This window comes from Loxodonta africana, chromosome 21, assembly GCF_030014295.1.
Source record: "Loxodonta africana isolate mLoxAfr1 chromosome 21, mLoxAfr1.hap2, whole genome shotgun sequence".
Lineage (NCBI taxonomy): Eukaryota > Metazoa > Chordata > Mammalia > Proboscidea > Elephantidae > Loxodonta > Loxodonta africana.
The window spans coordinates 19,552,425-19,573,198 of NC_087362.1; the positions used below are offsets into that span (position 1 = coordinate 19,552,425).

At 37.9% G+C, this 20,774-nt stretch overlaps 1 protein-coding gene across 5 annotated transcripts in view; it reads left to right on the forward strand.

The window, feature by feature from the left end:
• LOC100664849 (probable ATP-dependent RNA helicase DDX60) overlaps positions 1 to 9,996 on the forward strand; it is a 103,731-nt gene extending 93,735 nt beyond the window's left edge. For all 5 annotated transcript variants that reach the window (XM_064273583.1, XM_064273584.1, XM_064273585.1 and 2 more), the window contains one exon: positions 8,485 to 9,996. In XM_064273583.1, the coding sequence (XP_064129653.1) occupies positions 8,485 to 8,584 (100 nt within the window). In that variant the 3' untranslated portion in view covers positions 8,585 to 9,996. The remainder of the gene's footprint in view (positions 1 to 8,484) is intronic.
• Positions 9,997 to 20,774: the final 10,778 nt, after the last annotated feature.

Sequence of the window (20,774 nt, forward strand, 5' to 3'; positions counted from 1 at the left end):
TTTTGTTTTGAAATTACTGCCATTTTAGCTGGGGCAAGATGGTATCCATTGCAGTTTTGATCTGCATCTCTCTAATGGCTAATGATTGTGAGCATCTTTTCAGGCATTTGTTGGCTGCTTGGATGTACTCTTTGGTGAAGGTTCTGTTCATGTCCTTTGCCCATTTTGTGACTGGGTTGTTTGTCTTTTCATTGTTGAGTTGTTACAGTTTTGTATGGATTTTAGAGTTAGACCCTTATCAGATAAGTAATTTCTGAACATTTTTTCCCAGTCTGTAGGTTGTCTGTTTACTCTTTGAATAAAGTCTTTTGATGACTATAGTTTTTAATTTTTATAAGGTACTATTTATCTGGAAACCATGGTGGCGTAGTGGCTAAGTGGTGCGGCTGCTAACCAAAGGATCGGCAGTTTGAATCCTCCAGGCGCTCCTTGGAAACTCTATGGGGCAGTTCTACTCTGTCCTGTAGGGTTGCTATGAGTTGGAATCAACTCGACAACACTTGGTATGCTGGGGTACTGGATACTATTTATCTATTTTTTCTTCTTCCATTCATGCATTTGTTGTTATGTTTGTTTTCCGATTTTTAGAAAAGATCAGGCACCATAGTTTTCTCCCTGGACTTTTATGGTTTTAGGTTTAACATTTAAGTCTTTGTCCATTTCGCGTTAGTTTTTGTGTATGGTATAAAGTATGGGTCCTGTTTCATTTTTCTGCAGGTGGATATCCAGTTTTGCCAGCACCATGTATTAAAGAGACTGTTTCTACCCCACTAAGTGGATTTTGACCCTTTGTCGAAAATCAGTTGTCCATAGGTGGCTTGGTTTAATTCTGAATTCCAGTTCTGTTCCACTGGTCTATGTGTCTATCATTGAACCAATAGCAGACTGTTTTGATTATATGGCTGAATAGTATATTTTGATATCAGGGAGTGTGAGGCCTCTTGCTTTGTTCTTTTTCTTCAATATTGCTTTGGCTATTCAGGGTTTCATTCCCTCATATGAAGTTGGTCATTAGTTTTTCCATTTTAGTAAAAATGTTATTGGGATTTGTATCGGGATTGCCTTGTATCTGTAAATCGGTTTAGTTAGAATTGACATTTTCACTGTATTAAGCCTTCCAATCCATGAGCATGGGATATCTTTCCATTTTTGTAGGTCTCTTTTAGTCTCTTATATAGGGTCGCTATGAGTCGGAATCGACTCGACGGCACTGGGTTTGGTTTTGGTTTTTTAGTAGTATTTTATAATTTTTATTGCATAAGTCTTTTATGTCCCTGGTTAGGTTGATTTCTAGGTATTTTACCGATTTGGGGGTTATCGTAAATGGTATTGTTTTCTTGGTTTCTGTTTTAGGGTACTCTTTGTTACTGTAGAGGAACCCAACTGGTTTTTATTTGTTGATCCTGCAACAGTGCTAAATTTTTCTATCAGCTTCAGCAGTTTTCTTGTGGAATCTTTAGGGCCTTCTATGTATAGGATCATGTCATCTGCAAATAGAGACAGTTTAACTTCTTCCATTCTGATTTGGATACCTTTTATTTCTCTTTCTTGTCTTACTGCTGTGTCTAGGAATTCCAGTACAAGTTGAATAAGAGTGGTGGTAATAGGCATCCTTGTCTCATTCCCATTCTCAAAGACTCTCAGCATTTCTCCTTGAATATTATGTTCGCTGTTGGTTTTGCCTATATGCTCTTATTATGTTGAGAAATTTCCCTGTATTCCTATTTTGCTGAGAGTTTTTATCAGGAAAGTGTGTTGAATTTTATCAGATTGAATGATTTTTCTACATCAATTGATATGATCATATAGTTCTTTTCCTTTGTTTTATTTATGTAGTGGATTACATTGATTTTCTAATGTTGAACCACCCTTGTAATGCTGGTATGTATCTCACTTGATTCATGGTATATGATTTTTTTTTTGATATGTTGCTGAAGCCTGTTGGCTAGAATTTTGTTGAAAATTTTTGCATCTATGTCAATAAAAGATATTGGTCTGTAATTTTCTTTTTTTTTTTTTGTAATATCTTTGCATGGTTTAGGTGTCAGGGTTATTCAGGCTTCAGAGAATTTGGTACTATTCCTCCCTTTTCTGTGTTTTTGAAGAGATTGAGTAGGATTGGTGCCAACTCTTCTGTGAATGCTTTGTAGAATTCTTCAATGTAGCCATGTGGTCATGAGCTTTTTTGTTGTTCTCGTTGGCAGATTTTTGATCACATCTTAAATCTCTTCTTTTGTAATGGGTCTGTTTAAATTTTCTACCTCAGTTTGTGTTAGCTTGGGTAGATAATGTGTTTCTAGGAATTTGTCCATTTCATATAGGCTTTCAAATTTTTTGGAGTACAGTTTTTCATAGTAATCAGTTATAATTGTATCTCTTTTGAATTGGTAGTTATGTCACAAATTTCATTTCTTAATTTGGTTATTTGCCTCTTCTGGTTTTTTTCTTTTGTCAGTCTAGCCAGTGATTTGTCTATTTTATTGATTCTTTCAAAGAACCAACTTCTGGTTTTGTTGATTCTTTCTATTGTTTTTCTATTTCATTTATTTCTGGCCTGATTTTTATTATTTCCTTTTTTTCTGGTAGCTTTTGGCTTCTTTTGCTCTTCCTTTTCTATTTGTTCAAGTTGTCAATTTAAGTTAATGATTTTGGGTCTTTCTTACTTAATATAGGCATTTATTGCTATGAATTTCCCTCTGAGTACTGCTTTTGCTATGTCCCAAAGTTTTCAACATGTAATTTCACTTTTGATTTCTTATATGATTGAATAGCTTTTTAGTAGTGTATTATTTAGTTTTCATGGTTTTTTTTTTTCATTATTTTTCCTGTTGTTGATTTCTAGCTTCATACCACTATGGTCCAAGAAGATGCTCTGTATGATTTCAATCTTTTTAAATTTGTTGAGACTTGTTTTCTGACTTAGCATGTGGTCCATTCTGGAAAATGATCCATATGCACTGGAGAAGAATGTATATTATTCTGATGCTGGGGGAAGTGTACTATATACGTCCACTAGTTCCAGTTGGCTTATGGTTTTATTTAAGGCCTAAGTGCCCTTAGTGATCTTCTTTTCAGATGTTCTGTCTATAATTAAAAGTGGTGTGTTTAAGTCCCCTACTCTTATTCTGGAGTTGTCTGTTTTTCATTTCATATTAGTCAGTATTTGCTTCATATATTTTGGAACATTCCTATTAGGTGCATATATATTTATAATTGTTATATCTTACTAGATTTACCTTTTTATTATTATGTAATGTCTTTGTCTCTTGTAATGGATTTTGATTTAAAGCCTATTTTATCTGCTATCTATATGGCCACCCTGCTCTTTTTTGTTTATTATTTACATGGAATATTTTTCTCCATCCTTTTATTTTCAGTCTGTTTGTGCCGTTACGTCTAAGGTGTGTTTCTTGTAGACAGGAAAAGGATGGCTCATGTTCCTTATCCATTCTGTCACACTCTGCCTTCTGCATGGGGCTTTTGGACCATTTACATTTAAGGTTATTCCAAAAAACAAAGGGTCTACCTTATTTTCCTATTTGGTTTTTGAGTGTTTTGTATTTTCTTTTTTTTTATTGTTGTTTTTCTGTTTTTGTTTGTATTTGGCTGCTTTCTTGTAGTAAGCCTTTTTTCTTTTTTCCTTCTTTTCTTCTGGATGTTTTTTCTCAGTGATTTCTTAGTACATACCACACACAAGTAGTAAGTAAGTCCCCAGGTTATGAACATCTGACTTATATACAACCTGTAGTTAATAAACCAACCTCCGTAAAGCCTATTATATTAAAAATTCAAGGTAGGTGCAGTGGTTCGCTACTTTGAAAGGTGCATCAAAACATTATTATTTGTATGTTATTATGTTAAAGATGTTTTGGTGAATTTGGAAGTGTTTCTTTAATGTTTTCTATGCACAGAAAGGTACACTATATACTATATACTGAGACAAACATTTGACTAACTGATGTTAGATACGAACCATACCTAACTGTTCCAACTTAAGTACAAATTCGACTTAAAGACAGATTTAGGAACGGAACTTGTTCATAATCTGGGGACTGCCTGTATATTACACAATTTACAGTTGCAAAAATGTTTAACACATGAACAACAGTTAACATACAATGAATACATAAATGTTTATTCCTGATATATCCCACCTCCCCATGTTTCTGTGTGTCTCCATTAACATCAACATACAACCTACATTTAGTAAGCTTACTTGATGTATTATTCACGGGAGTTAATTATTGAGTTTATTCCCTGAAAATATCATATACTTGGTCTTTATGATTGTCAGATTTTTGGAGATCTCTTTCTTTCTTTTATTATTTATTTCTCCATGTATATGTATGCATATTTGTTTAATGTTCTTGCCTTTCCATTTGGAGTACTCCCTAGAGAAATAGTTGCAAAGCTGATCTGGTAGTGGCAAATTCCTAGAGCTTCTGTTTGTTTGGGAATATCTTGGTTTCTCTCTTGTTTTTGAGTGACAACTTTGCTGGGTAAAGAATTCTTGGTTGGCAGTTGTTTTTGTTCAGTATTTTATATATGTCATCCCATTGTCTCCTGGACTCTAGAGTTTCTGGGAAGAAATCCTCACTGAGTCTTACGAAGGATCCTTGGTATGTTATATGGCATTTTTTCTTGCTGCTTTCAGAATTCTCATCTTGTCTTTTGTTTTCAAGAATTTCATTAGTATATAGGATGGAGTTGATCTTTTTGTGTTTCTCCTCATTGGGGTTCATACAGCTTCCTATATTTGCAGGCGTGGTTCTCTCTTCAGGTCCGGAGAGTTCTCTCTGACAAATCATTTCCATGCCATTACTGTTGTCATTGTGCTCTGGGATTCCAGTAATTCCATTGTTAGATTTCTTAATTGGATTCTGTATTTCCTTTTGGGTTTGTTTGCATTTCTTTGTTCTTTTCTCTTGTTTCTCTTGAGACTTGATAAGTTCAGTTATTTTGTCTTCTAGTTTTTTTATCCTATCTTCTGTCTGTTCAATTATTGATGAGTGTTTCTCTTGCTTTTTCTAATTCAATTGTTTTATTCTTCAGGTGCAGTAGTTCTCACTCTCTTTTTTTTTTTGTTTTTGGTTTCCTTGTTGAGTCTCCGAAGTTGTGCTTCCATTTGTTTCCTGATCTCTGCTAGTTTGTTTCTCTGTGTTTTTTGCTTTGCTGAAACATATTTAGCACCATAATCTCAAAATTTTCAATTCTTTCCATCAATCTGGCTTCCAACAGAGAAGTGTCCTCTTCTTCATGTTTTGCTTTTGATTGGTCCCAATTCTCTTGTGATTTTTGTGTTTTCCTATTTTTTGTTGACCTTGGGCCATTTTATTATCTTTTTTTGTTTGTTTTCACTTTAAATTTTGTATTCTGGTTTTTTGGGCAGATTTCCTCATTGGGTACCCTGTTGGCATAGTGGCCAAACACCCAGCTGCCACCTGAAAGGCCAGGGCCCACACCCACCAGCCATTACATGGGAAAAAGATGCAGAGCTTACTTCCACAAAGGCTCACAGTCTCGGGAGTCCATGGGGCAGCGCTGCTCTGCCCCATAGCATTGCTGTGAGTCAGCATCGATCCAGTGGCAGTGGGCTTGATATCGTCTCCTGAGAACCACTAGAGGATACTCTTACAGATAGGTTTTTTCAGTGCTGATTCAGTTCTGGATGCTTGGTCTCTGGAACTCACTATGCATGTGTGGGGGTGGGGGAGGTGGTTTAGCTGGTTGCAGACACTTACATAAGCAATGGGGCTCGACTTTCCTGAGACGAAGATGGGAGCTCTCTGTCTTTCCCTCATTGACACCCCTGCATAGGCCCTTCCAAAGTGTCCTGCTGTGGTCAGGGAGCCAACCATTTCCCTCCGTGTTGCCTGTCCGTCTGAAGCATTCCCTTGCCCTTGCAGTTCCTCCCAGTCCTAGTCACAGGCCACAGCAAAATTCAGCAACACCACACTCTCCCTTCGCCCCTTTCCAGTTGCACAGCCTGGGAGCTCCTAAGGCCACCTTAAAAATTCGGGCTACAGCTTCCTCAGGTTAGCTCCCTTTCTGTGTTCCCTGTTTGGGATGTTTCCCGGCCCTGTCCCAAAATGGCTGCAATGAGCAAGTGCTCCAGATGTTAGCAGGTAGGATCTCCCACTTCTGTACCATTCCTGCTCCTCCCCTCCCCCCGCTTCTGGACTCACCTGACTCTCCAGCACCTCGGCTGCTGTCCAGAGTTCTAAGTCTCAGTTTGTGCTTGTTTTTATTTGTTGCTCAGTGGGTTAGTTCCTGGGTGAGTAAATGGGAGCGTCCACTCACTTCACCATCTTGCTCTAGTTCTCTAGTTAGAGTATTTCTTGAGTGGCTCATTGTTATCATTGTTCAAATTTCCAGGGCACCCCAAGAAGCTCCACAGACTTTGGAGTGATCTCAAGAACTGGCCCTAGGAAAAATATGCGTTCGTGTATTCAGTTACTCAGCTAACAAATACCAGAGTATTTTTGGTTTGAGATATACTTTTAGATTTCATGTAAAATAATGAAATCTATTTCTGCATTAAAAGATCTTATGGTAAAGTGATAGAAACAGACTTGTGTAATACAAATGTAGTAAGTGCTCTGAGTGCAACGCTGAATAACTCTAACCCTAGATTCAGAGAAGGATTCTAAGAGTTTTCAACTAGGTTGTAAAGGATGAGTGAGAATTTTTTAAATAGGAAAAAAGGAAGGTGGGAGAAGATTCTAGGCAGGGATAATGTTTTCAATGTGCAGAAATGAGAAAGGGCCTGATTTATCGGGGTAGGCTTCAAGCTCACTATGGTGTCAAGCACAGCATGGAGGTTGTGGAAGGGATGGGGGAAGATGCTGAGTTGCAGTAAAGGGAATTTGATTTTCTATGGGAAGGGTCTTAATTGTTACATTATAGAACTTGGCCTTAATATTTTGAAGCAATGTGTAGACATTGGGTAAGCATGAGTGTGACATAGCTCTATGGTTTAGACATGTGGCTGATGTGAGTAGGGTTAACTCAAAGGATAGAGACTAGAAGCAAGGAGCTAAGTAACTAGGGTATAATAGTACTGATGAGAGTGAGTGAGGATTTTAAATTAAGGAAACAGAAGTTAAGGACGGAGAAGAGGGATTAGAGAAATAATTATGAGGTAGAGTTGTTTTTTTGTAGAATTCATAGAAATGGCCAATAAATTCCATGCACGAAGTGAAGATGACTGAGATTTGTATTTCAGTTAAGGATACATAGGAACATAGGGTGAGGGTGAGATTTGGAGACTGAGAACAGAAAATGGTGAGCTGGAATTTATATATGTCATATGATGTCTGTACAGGAAATGCCTAGGCCTGTAACTCAAGAGAAAATTCAGAGTGGTAGACACAGAGCTGACTATTCTCTGTGGTAGGCCAGTGAAGACACTGGAGAAAAAACTGGACCTCTAGTGGAAACAAGGAAGTTACAAATAATAAAAGGCTGACAAAATGTCAGGTCCTGGCTATTTTCAGCACTTGACCAGCACTGCTGTACTGCTCATTCTTGGATTTATTCCCTCTTTTCTTATCGCCTGTGTATTAGTTTCTTATTGCTGTTTTAACAAATTACCACAAAATTAATAGCTTAAAACAACATAAATTTATTTTCTTACAGTCCTGGATATTGGTAGTTCAAAATGGGCCTGACTGGGCTAAAATCAAGGTTTTGGCAGGGCTGCATTCCTTTCTGGAGGCTCCATTTAAGGGAGAATCAGTTTTCCTGGCTTTTCCGGCTTGTAGAGGCCTCGTGCATTCCTTGATTTGTGGTCGTTTTCCATCTTCAAAGTCGGTGATAGCTGGTCAAGTCTTTATCATGTCACATCGCTCTGACTTTCTTCTGCCTTCTTCTTTTTATGACAACCCTTGTGATTACATTGGGCCAACCCAGGTAATCCAGAATAATCTCCCCATCTCAAGGTCAACTGATTAGCAACCTTAACTGCCTTTTGCCTTGTAACCTAACAAATGTTCACAGGTTCTGGGGATTAGGAAATGGATGTTTTTTGGGGCCACTATTCTGCCTGCCACACGCTGTTTTTTCTATTTTCTTACACATCAAGGTAAAGGAAGAAATATTTTTCTCTTGATAGAGGTAACTTTGGTATTTACTGGACACAGTAGCAGAAAAACCACAAAATGCCTCCATAAACTATGTGCAGAGAAGGGAATTTTGTGTTGCTGCTACTGAAGTGAGGTGGGGATCAGGTTACAATGAATTTGATGGCCTTTCAAACTCTCTTAGTGATAGAAATGGAGAGGAATTGCATAGGGATTATTCATTATCTTATTTTACAAGGGTTTTTGCAATAAATATGTTTCTTATCATTATTTCTTATATTATGCTTATATTATTTCATCCTCTGGTGGAATTCACTTATTTCTGTCTATTTGAGGAAAGTCTTATAATATTGAATCTTATCAAAATGCATTATATGTATATGATTTTTTTTTCCTTTTACAGCGTTTCCTTGCGTGAACTCTGTGAAAATGAAGATGACAACGTGGTCTTAGCATTTGAACAACTGAGTACAACCTTCTTTGAAAAATTTAACAAAATTTAAAACAAGATCTCCTCCAAACTATTTAAAATATCACCACAGGTGTTTTTAAAGTCATATTTTGTGATTATCAGGACTTTTTGTCACAAATACATATTTGGGGCTATATGATGAAGTGAAAAGAGCAAGCATTTTGAAGTCAGAGCTATGATCAAACTTGCCATGCTCTATCATGTGTGCCCTTGGACAAACTATTTAATACCTCTGAGTTTCCATTTCTTTATATAGTTGGCTAATAATGCTTACTTTTCAGGGAGCTTGAAGATTGATTAAGAAAAATGCATGAAAATGGACTTGCATAGAATAATAGATCAATAAATGGCAGTTCTATTTTTGGTATTTTGAAGCTATTTACACTTGAATTTTAATTTCCAAATATAACATTTTAAATCATGCCTCTGCTTTATTGAGGACCCATGCTAATACAAAACAGTAAATTATCTATTTATGCATTAGTTATGTAAGAAGGAAAAAAGACAACATTGAGCCTGCAAGGGACACAGCGCTGTCTTTTGGAAGAAGAATCTGAGTCTTGAACTGTTTTTCTAGCATCAGTGATAGTTTTATTGCAACTCATCCACATTTTCTCTTTAGACTTCTCAAAGACCATCAGCACGACTTTCTAATTCTTGGCCATGGTTAAGGATTTTGTATATGACTGAAAAACAGTTTTCACTCTGTGAGGACTAAGCGAATATTAAATTCTCATTATTTTTCTCCTCAGTGTCCTAATTTTTAAAAAGTCTAGGGCTAGAATAAGTGATTAAAGTAATTGAAAGGTGAAATATATTCTCTTAATTATAATCACTTAAATGTTACTATGTGACTTATGTATAGCTAGCAAATATTTTTAAAATATAAAATTTTTAGTCTAAATGAGTATTTTTGTTACGAATTCTGTGATGTTTTAAAGATAACATATAGCTAATGATTTTATTTTGTTTTAATTGTATATAATAAAGAACTGGGAAAACTATAAAGAAAGAAAATGAGTCTAATCTGTTTACCATTGTTCTCTCTGTGTTAAATCTAATCATCTGTCACTCTATTTGCAAATATGTGTGCATTTTATATATAATAGCTTCTATGTAATTGTTTTACCTCCCTAGCCTAAGCCTCAGGTCACAGTTCTGGAATCTATTTTAGACCCTAAACTTGAATTGAGAGCATTTTATTTTCTGAGCAAAAGGCCTCTCTCATCTAATACGCAGATGTCTGATGTCTTACTGAAAGAACATCTATTGTATGACATTATTTATAAAATAGGTTACATTGAGAAAAACACCCATATTTCATTTTGTCTGGAATATAACTGACCTCTCATCGATTTATATCAAGCATGTGCCATGTTGGGGGTCTCTGCTTTCTTAGGGCTAAACCCTTTTCACTATTTTAAGATAAGCACTGCAGCAACCATCTCTGAACACCAGTGTAGTTAGAAACCAGTGTAGTTTCTACTGCCCATTAATGCCTACTCAGGACAATTATAGGCAGTATTAGTGTGTCGACATGTTGGTTTCCACCTTCTACTTGTAGTTTTATGAATCTGATTGAGAGATGAAATGTTTCCTATTTTTTTAATAGTATTTTTTTTGTTTTAAATTGTACTTTAAATGAAACTTTACAGACCAAACTAGTTTCTAATTAAATAATGCACATACTGTTTTGTGACATTGGTTGCCAACTCCATGACATGTCAACAGTCTTCCCTTCTTGACCTTGGGTTCGCCATTACCAGCTTTCCTGTCCGCTCTGCCTTCTCGTCCTTGCCCCTGGGCTGGTGTGCCCATTTAGTCTCGTTTTGTTTTATGGGCCTGTCTAATCTTTGGCTGAAGGGTGAACCTCAGGAGCGACTTCAGTACTGAGCTATAAGGGTGCCCATACTCTTGGGATTTCTCCAGTCTCTCTCAGACCAGTGAGTCTGTCCTTTTTGTGTGTGTGTGAGTTAGAATTTTGTTCTACATTTTTCTCTGGCTCTGTCCTGAACCCTCTATTGTGATCCCTGTCAGAGCAGTCAATGATGGTAGCTGGGCATCATCTAATTGTGCTGGATTCAGTCTGGTGGAGGCTGTAGTAGTTGTGGTCCATTAGTCCTTTGGACTAATCTTTCCCTTGACTTTGGTTTTCTTCATTCTCCCTTGCTCCAGACGAGGTGAGGTCAGTGGAGTATCTTAGATGGCCGCTCACAAGCTTTTAAGACCCCAGACGCTACTCACCAAAGTAGAATGTAGAACATTTTCTTTATAAATTATGTTATGCCAGTTGAGCTAGATGTTCCCCAAGACCATGGTCCCCACAGCCCTCAGCCCCATAATTTGGTCCCTCAGGGAGTTTGAATGTGTCTATGGAGCTTCCCTGACTTTGCCTTGTACAAGTTGTGCTGGCTTTCCCAGTATTGTGTACTGTGTTACCCTTCACCAGTTACCACTTACCTGTTGTCTAATTAGTGTTTTTCCCTCCCCACCCTACTCTTCCCCTCCCTTCCCTTGTAACCATCAAAGATTGTTTCTTTTTGTGTGAAACCTTTTCATGAGTTTTTATAATGGTAGTCTTACACAATATTTGTCCTTTAGCGATTGACTTCTTTCACTCGATATAATGCCTTCCAGATTCATCCATGTTGTGAGTTACATCACAGATTCATCATTGTTCTTTATTGTTGGGTAGTACTCTATTGTGTGTGTCCCATAGTTTGTTAATCCATTCGTCTGTTGATGGGCATCTAGGTTGTTTCCATCTTTTTGCTATTGTTAACAATGCTGCAATCAACATGGGTGTGCACATGTCTATTTGTGTCATGGTTCTTATTTCTCTAGGATATATTCCTAGGAGGGGGGTTGCTGGATTGTGTAGTATTTCTATTCCTAGCTTTCTGAGGAAGGGCCATATCGCCTTCCAAAATGGTTTTACCATTTTGCATTCCCATCAGTAGTATATATCTCCCTGCAGCCCCTCCAACATTTGTTATTTTCTGGTTTTTTTTTTTTTTTTTTTTTGTGGCAGTAATGTCAGGGTGAGGTGGTATCTCACCGTGGTTTTGATTTGCATTTCTCTTTTTTTTTTAATGCCCACTGATCTCGAGCATTTTCTCATGTATCTGTTAGCAGCTTGAATGTCTTGGTTCATATCCTTTGCCCATTTTTTAATTGGATTATTTGTCTTTTTGTTGTAGAGATGTTGGATTTTCCTGTAGATTTTAGAGATAGATCTATGAGCATAGGTATTAATTTTTAAAAGACCCCAGTTATCTAGCTTATCTTCTGGTGTTTGTGTATTGTTACTTACGATTTGTATCCTGTTACTGCTGTGTATTAGAGCCTCTAGCGTTGATCGTATTTTTTCTTCCATGATCTTTGTAGTTTTTGGTTTTATATTTAGGTCTTTGATCCATTTTGAATTAGTTTTTGAGTATGGTATGAGTTGTGGGTCCTGTTTCATTTTTTTGTAGATGGACATCCAGTTTTGCCAGCACCATTTGTTAAAAAGACTGTCTTTTCCCCATTCGATGGACTGTGGGCCTTTGTCAAAGATCGGGTGACCATAGCTGGATGGATTTACATCTGGGTTCTCAATTCTGTTCCATTGGTCAGTGTGTCTGCTGTTGTACCAGTACCAGGCTGTTTTGACTACCATAGCTGTATAGTAGGCTATGAGGTCAGGTAGTACAAATCAACCTGTCTTCTTCTTCAGTAGTGCTTTACTTCTCCAGGGCCTCTTCCCGTTCCATATAAAGTTAATGATTAGTTTTTCCATCTCTCTAAAGAATGCTGTTGGTTTGTGGATCAGGATTGCATTGTCTTTGTAGATTGCTTTGGGTAGAATTGACATTTTTACAATGATAAGTGTACCTATCTGTGAGCATGGTATGCTTTTCCATTTATGTAGACCTCTTTGTTTCTTGCAGTAGTGTTTTGTAGTTTTCTTTGTATAGGTCTTTTACATCCCTGGTTAGATTTATTCCTAAGTATTTTATTTTTTTTAGGGGCTATTATAAATGGTATTGTTTTCCTGAATTCCTTTTTATAAATCTCTTTATTGGTGTATACGAATCCAACTGATTTTTGTATGTTGATCTTGTATCCTGCTACTCTGCTGAATCTATTAGTTCCAGTAGTTTTCTTGTGAAGTCTTTTGGATTTTTTATGTATAGTATCCTGTCATCCTGGAAACCCTGGTGGCATAGTGGTTAAGTACTACGGCTGCTAACCAAGAGGTTGGCAGTTTGAATCTGCCAGGTGCTCCTTGGAAATCCTATCGGGCAGTTCTACTCTGTCCTATAGGGTTGCTATGAGTCGGAATCAATTCGATGGCAGTGGGTTTTTTTTTTTTTTTTTTTTTTATCATGCTATCCACAAATAGGGACAGCTGTATGAAATGTTTTATTTTGTTATTTTTTTTTCCATTCGATTGAGTCAATCTGGCTTCCTAATATTTGAGAGAATAAGATTATTTATTGCAATCTCTTATCTTCTTAAAAGAAGGGAGTTATACCTAACCTCCTTGAGGAAGGGCTAAAGGGCAGGCTCCCTTCTGATTATAGTAAGTATGTCAAAGACTAACCTGGACAGTTTAGGAAGAGTTTACCTAAGAACTCTGAAAACATTTATATATCGAAGAAACAACAACACAGCTTTATTTGGAAGCTCCTGGGTGGTGCAAATGGTTAAGTGTTTGACTACTAACCAAAAAATTGCTTGTTTTAATGCACTCAGAGGCACTTCACAAGAAAGGCCTGGTGATCTATTTCCTAAAGGTCACAGCCTCGAAAACCCTATCGAGCTCAGTTCTACTCTTGGAATTGACTCAATGGCAACTGGTTTGGTTTTTTGGTTTAAGTCTTATTTGTTTCAATAAAATGGCAACAATAACAGCACACACCTTATGCAATTTTTGTGATAATTAAATGCGATGATGCATGTCAAGGGTTAGCATGCTGCCTAACACATAAAAAAAGTTCAGTAAAAGCTACTATAACAAAGCCCAATTTTTTCCCATTAGCAAATGGATTCCTGTGCTACGTAGGCCCAGTACAACACATGATAGTAGTAAAGAACTGAAATAAGATGAATTTATGACTTAATAATGGGTTAAATTCCCAGTTCTTTAGTTCTCTTTTTCAATATCATCATTAACAAACACACTATTTCCAATTAAAGAAAGAAATTCTGACAGAAGTGAGAAATGTTTCTACCTCCTTTTTAAAATAACTTGATTTTCCAGCTTCTAATAAACTCTTTGCTCTTCTGGGCTCTTTCCATTATGGACAAGCCACCCCTACCCTTTCTTTTCTTTGAAGATAAAACTCCTGGTTTCCATTGTTCTCCACTTATTACAAATTCCACCCTGGGGTTCTCACCACCGCCTAGAATTCCAACATGTTCTGCATATGTACAACAGCAGGGAATTAAGTACCTCGGACAGTAAATGGGAAAGGTAGGCTGGTGTTGAAACCCTGATTGCAAATATCAACAGGTGCATGACAAAAATAAATAGGATGTTGTTTTCTCAGTTTAAATTCTTTGTGGTGTATGGTTGGTGTTACAAATGTTCACACTGGATAGCAACACTATTTAAAGTTTTTCATAAAGATGAATTGCTTAAAATAGGAACTCAAAGACCATGTCCTGTTGTACTCCACTTACACATGCCTGGAAACCCTGGTGGCATAGTGCTTAAGAGCTACAGCTACTAACCAAAAGATCAGCAGTTTGAATCCACCAGGCACTCCTTGGAAACTCTATCCAATAGGGTCAATATGAGTCGGAATGGACTCCACAGCAATAAGTTTGGGTTTATACATGCCCAGTATTGGCACAGGGAAAGGAAAATTCCACCCCTTACTGTGCAATTCAGATTCCACAGTACTCTGAAATTAATTTTTCCAGCTCTACATTTTCTTAGTTAAATTTTATTTAGATTCCTCCCAGATTTCTCTGTATTTACTCCTTTTGGTTTTGGATCACCTCTGCTAGTTGTTTTGTTGTTAATTGCCACCCAGTGGGTTTGACTCTGGCACCCCATGTGTGCAGAGCAGAACTGCTCCATAGGGTTTTCAAGGTTGTGACCATTAGGTAGCAGATTGATGGGCCTGTGTGCCTAGGCGCCTCTGGGCTGTTCCATCTGCCAACCTTTTGGCTAGTAGTCTACTGCTTAACTGTTTGCCATCCAGGGCTCCTGCCTCTGCTACTCCAAATCCAAACCAAACCCACTGCATTCCAGTTGGTTCCAACTTATAGCGACCCTATAAGGCAGAGTAGAATTGTCCCACAGGGTTTTCAAGGAGCAGCTGGTGGATTTGAACTGCTGACCTTTTGGTTAGCAGCCGAGCTCCTAACTATTGCACCATCAGGGCTCCGCCTCTGCTATTATTTCCTTAAAATTCTCATCTAGAAGAAGTGACTGACCTATCTCTTATCAATACTCTGCGTCAAGAAAATTGGTAAGGAAACCGAAATTCAGGAGAAATTGGAGAAAACGAAACCGAAATGGCTCCGGGTCGGAGAAAGGAAACTGAAACTGCTTTGGTATGAAGCTGGCTAGGGCTGTTTGGCGGCTGGGAACGCCCAGTTGGGCCCCAGGGTCCTGGGCACTAGGCTGCTCCCTTCCAGCAGCGCGTGCAGCAGTGACTTATTGGAGGCAGCCGGTTTGTTTCCACCATGAGGAGCGAGAGATGCATCGCGCCAGCGCGGGGCTAAGGGGTGTCGCTAGGGAGGAGTATGGAGCGGAGCTGTCCCGCGGGGATTCTAGGTGTCATTCTACATCTGGGCGGCCAGACGCAGGTGTAGAGCGCGCCAGGCGCGGGCTGCGGAAAGCTGGGAACTGGGAAGGCCCACCAGGCTCCCAAAGGCTGCGAAGAGGCCCCTACCAACTGGTAAAGGCCAGGCGTGGAGAGAGACAGAGGAAAGGGACACCTGCTGATAATCTGAGGCCTGAAGAAGAGGGGAGAGTGCTCAGGCACTTAAGGAACCTCTTCAAGGACTTGGGCGTGCGTGTAGAGGGGTGGTAATGTGCAGTATTGAGGAGAAAGTAAGGGGAGTCAGATCTGAGCACAGCCAGAAAACCTAAACTTTGACCGCAGGAAGCCGACTTCCTCCTCCTGTCCCTCATATAGGATATTTCCAACGCCTGTTTGGCTTTTATCATTTTTCTGGAAAGAGCATCCCTTTGTGCCTCTCTCTTTCCCTCTCCCTTTTGTTTACAAACCTGCATTTATAAATTCGTAATTAATTTTCCAAGGTTTTCCATAACCAAAGAACCTGATGTCGTTATGTAGGGGCTTGAAAATCATAAAAACTTCCTTTAAAGGCAGAATTACAGGTCCAAAGGTAAAGGCAGAATTACAGGTCCAAAGGTGACATTGCCGTGACACAAATCTTCATGGTTTGAGTAACGTTCCTGAAAAGAACATATCATTGGAATCTAAGGTTTGCCGTTTGTAGTCTAGGAGAAAACACAGCTAGAGGCCAGTCGAGGGTGCTAAAATAATTGACAAGGGGTTTCTGCATCCAAGCTTCTGCTCTCCCCAAACTAAAAGATTGTGAGTAGTTCAGTGTGTACACTTCCAGGTATTTTCTACTCAAAATCAAGTTTATGTTTCTAAAAAAAAAAAAAACCCAGTTGCCACAGGGCAACTCCACGTGTGTCAGAATAGAACAGTGCTCCATAGTTTCAATGGCTGATGTTTAGAAGTAGATTGCCAGGCCTTTCTTCTGAGGTGCCTCTGGGTGAATTCAAACCATCATTTTGGTTAGCAACTGAGCAAGTTACACGTCTCATTTATCTACCTACCTACCTATTTATCTATACATTTTTAAAACACAGTTGACGGTTATGATGACACAGACCTTCCCCCGGAGCCAGCAGAGACAGAAAGCTTTCTCCTGGAGCTGGCACTTTAAATTTGGATTTCTAGCCTCTTAAACTGTGAGGGAATAAATTTCTGTTTGTTAAAGCCGTCCACTTGTGGTATTTCTGTTATAGCAGCACTAGATAACTAAGACATATAAAAAAAAAAATAGGAACTCTGAAAACATTTATGTTTCATTTGATGTAATCATGTGAAATTTTTTTTTTTTTTTTTAAGAATCATGCACAGAGAATCTGGTGAGATTTACTGGAAAGCAATTATTACAGCTATGTTTTATTACCGTTTATTTCTAAGAGAAAAAAATCATATTGGCATTGAGCCTGTAAAGGGTCTACTAAAATAACCTTTTATTACAATTTTTATTTTGATAAAATTATAGATGTATCAGCTGGTACCAGAAGTAACATAGAAGATTCTAAACCTTTTACTCAGTTTTCCCTAATGGTAACATCTTGCATTACTATACTACAATATCATAACCAGGAAATTTATAACGATATATAATCCCTGGAAACCCTGGTGGCATAGTGGTTAAATGCTACAGCTGGTAACCAAGAGGTCAGCAGTTCGAATCCGCCAGGCACTCCTTGGAGACTCTATGGGGCAGTTCTACTCTGTCCTATAGGGTCGCTATGAGTCGGAATTGACTCAACGGCAGTGGGTTATATAATCCTTTGGCCTTCAGATTTCATCAGTTTAACATGGAGTCATTTGTATGTGGCTTTTTTTTTTTATTTAGTTCTATGCAATTTTATCTTATGTGCAGATTTCCGTATCCACCGCCACAGTCAATATACAGAACAATCCCATCACAAGGATGCCCTTTCATAATCCCACTCACCATCCTTTTACTCCCTCCCCATGTCTCTCCTTTTCCCTTCCCACCTGCCGCCCAAATCCCTGTCCATAATTACTAGTAACTATTAACCTGTTTTTTTTTTATTTCTATAATTTTGTCATTTAAAGAATGCTATACAAATGGATTCATATAGTATGCAACCTTCGAGATGGTCTTTTTTCACTCAGCATAATATAATTCCCTTCAGATCCATTCAAGTTATTGCATGTATCAATACTTTGTTCCTTTTTTATTGCTGAGTAGCATTACCTGGTAGGGATGTACCAAAGTTGGTTTAACTGTTCACCTATTAAAGGACACTTAGCTTGTTTCCAATTTTAGGCTATTAGAAATAAAGCTGCTATGCACATTTGTGTCTCCACTTTCTTTCTTCTTCTTCTGCTTCTCTTTCATACCTTCCTGAGGGTTACCCGAACATTTTCAACATTCTCCCATGATTTATTTATAGTGTTTTTTAGTATATCACTTCATATAGTTTTCTTAGTGGTTGCTCTAGGCATTACAATATACATATGTAACTTATCCAAGTCTACTGGTATTGACATTTCACTGCCATACTTTCATTTAGGGCCCTTTTACCTTCCCCATTTAAAAAATACAATTGTCTTAGATGTTTCATTTACATACATTAAACACCACATTGGATGTTACAATTTTTGCTTTCAACCATCAAATATGCTTCAAAAAGCTCAGGGAAGAATATTCTATTATATTTAGCTTTCGACTTGACGGCAGTGGGTTTTTGGGTTTTATTTAGCTTTATCTGATTTTCTTCTTTTCGTTCTGATCCTTTTGTAATAAGTTCCTTTCTGTTTAGGGATCTTCCTTCAGCCATTATTTAAAGATATGTTTTCTAGTGACAGATTATCTTCGTTTTCCTTCATTGGATAATATCTTTATTTCTCCTTCATTGCTAAAGAATATTTCACTTTCTCACTGAATATAGAATTTATGATTGACAGCTCTTTTATTTCTGTTCTTAAGAAATGTTCTACTTTCTTCTGGCCTTCATAGTTTCCAATGAGAAATCCACTGTCATTTCTATTGGTGTTCCTCCGACAGTTAAGTGTCATTTCTCTTTTTCCAAGATTTTTTTTATTTGTGTTTAGTTTTCAGAAGTTTAATTATGATGTTCATTGGTATTGATTTTTTATTTTATTCTATTTCGGGTTCACTTTGCTTCTTGCATCTGTAAGTTCATGGTTTTAGTTAAATTGGAGTTTTCAGCCATTACTTCTTTGAATCCCTTTTCAACTCTGCCTTCCTTTTATTCTCCTTCTGAGACTTGGGTGATATGAACGTTATTGTCTCACAGGTCCCTAAGACTCTGTTAATTTTTCACTTTACTGTTATTCAGATTGGGTAAATTCAGTTGATCTGTCCTCAAGTTCACTGATTCTATCCTATGTCATCTCAACTCCTCTGTTGAACCCATCAGCTATTTTTGTTACAATTCCTGTTATTGTATTTCTGAGTCCTATAATTTCTATTTGAGTCATTTTTACTTTTATTTCTTTGCTGAGAGTTTTTATCTTTTCATTTGTTTCCAGAGAACATGCAATAGCTCATTGAAGCATTTTTTCACTGTTTATTTTTGTTTAGTGCTGTAAAAATTTTATAACACGTTTATCAATTCAGCATTTTTCAGATATATGATTTAGCAACATTAACTATGTTAATAATATTATGCTACCATCATCTGTCATTGACAATTTTCCCATCACCATAAAAAGAAGAAAAAACAAAAACAAAAAACACTGATTCCCAAACAATTGTTTCTCCTTTGTCCCTCCCTCCCATCCCTGGTAAGTACTAATAAATGTTGGTTTCTACGCACGTGCCTGTTTTTGTTATAGGAGTACCTTCTTTTACTGTGCTTCCTTTTATTGTGCTTCACAGACATTGCATTTTTTACAAATTGATGGTTTGTGGCAACCCTGCATCAAGCAAGTCTATCGACACCATTTTTTTCAACGGCATGTGCTCACTTCTTATCTCTGTGTCATATTTTGGTAATTCTCACAATATTTCAAACCTTTTCATTATTATTATTTCTGTTATGGTGATCCGTGAACTTTGATGTTACTATTTTAATTGTTTTAAGGCACCATATAAGATGGAAAGCTTAATTGATAAAAGTACGTTTTCTGACTGCTCCACCGACTGGCCATTTCCCCATCTCTCTCCGTCTCCTTGGACCACTCTATTCCCTGGGACAAAACAATATTGAAATTAGGCCAGTTAATAGCCCTACAATTGCCTCTAAGGATTCAAGTGAAAGGAAGAATTGCATGTCTCTCACTTTAAATCAAAAGTTAGAAATCATTAAGCTTAGTGAGAAAGGCATGTCAAAAGCCAAGATAGGCCGAAAGCTAGGCTTCTTGTGCCAAACGGAAAAGTTGTGAATGCAAAGGAAGAATTCTTGAAGGGAAGTAAAAGTGCTACTCCAGTGAACACAAGAATGATAAAGAAGTAAACGGCCTTGTTGCTGATATGGCGCAAGTTTTATCGGTCTGGACAGAAGATCACACCTGCCACAGCGTTTCTTCAAGCTAAAGCCTAATCCACAGCAAGGCCCTAACTCTCTTCAATTCAGTGAAGGCTGAGAGAGGTGAGGAAGCCCGAAGATAGCAGAGCTTGGTCCATGAGGTTTAAGGAAAGAAGCCATCTCCAATGCAAGGCGAAGCAGCAAGAGCTGATGTAGAGGTTACAGCAAGTTATCCAGATAATCTAGCTCAGATAATTGATGAAGGTGGCTACACTAAACAACAGATTTTCAATGTAGATGAAACAGCCTTATATTGGAAGAAGATGCCATCTGGGACTTTCACAGCAAGAGAGGAGAAGTCAATGCCTGGCTTCCGAGCTTCAAAGGACAGGCTGATCTCTTGTTAGGAGTTAATATAGATGGTAACCTTCAGTCGAAACCAGTGCTCTTTTACCATTCTGAAAATCCCAGGGACCTTAAGAATAATGAGAAATCTTCTCTGCCTGTGCGCTATAAATGGAACAAGAAAGCTTCCATTTACAACGTGGCTTACTGAATACTTTAAGAGCGCTGCTGAGATCTACTGCTCAAAAAAAAAAGAAAGAAAGAAAGAAAGAAAAAGATTCCTTTGAAAGTATTACTGCTCATTGACAATGCACCTGGTCACCCAAGCGCTCTGAAGGATATGTACAAGGAGATTAAGGTTGTTTTCATACCTGCTAACACAACATCTATTCTGCAGCCCATGGATCAAGGAGTAATTTTAACTTTCCAGCCTTATTATTTAAGAAATACATTTTGTAAGGCTATGGCTGCCATGGATAGTGATTCCTCTGATGGATCTGGGCAAATAAAATTGAAAACCTCCTGGAAAGGATTCAGCATTCTATATGCTGTTAAGAACATTCGTGATTCATGGGAGGAGGCCAAATATCAACATTAACAAACGTTTGGAAGGACTTGATTCCACCCCTCATGG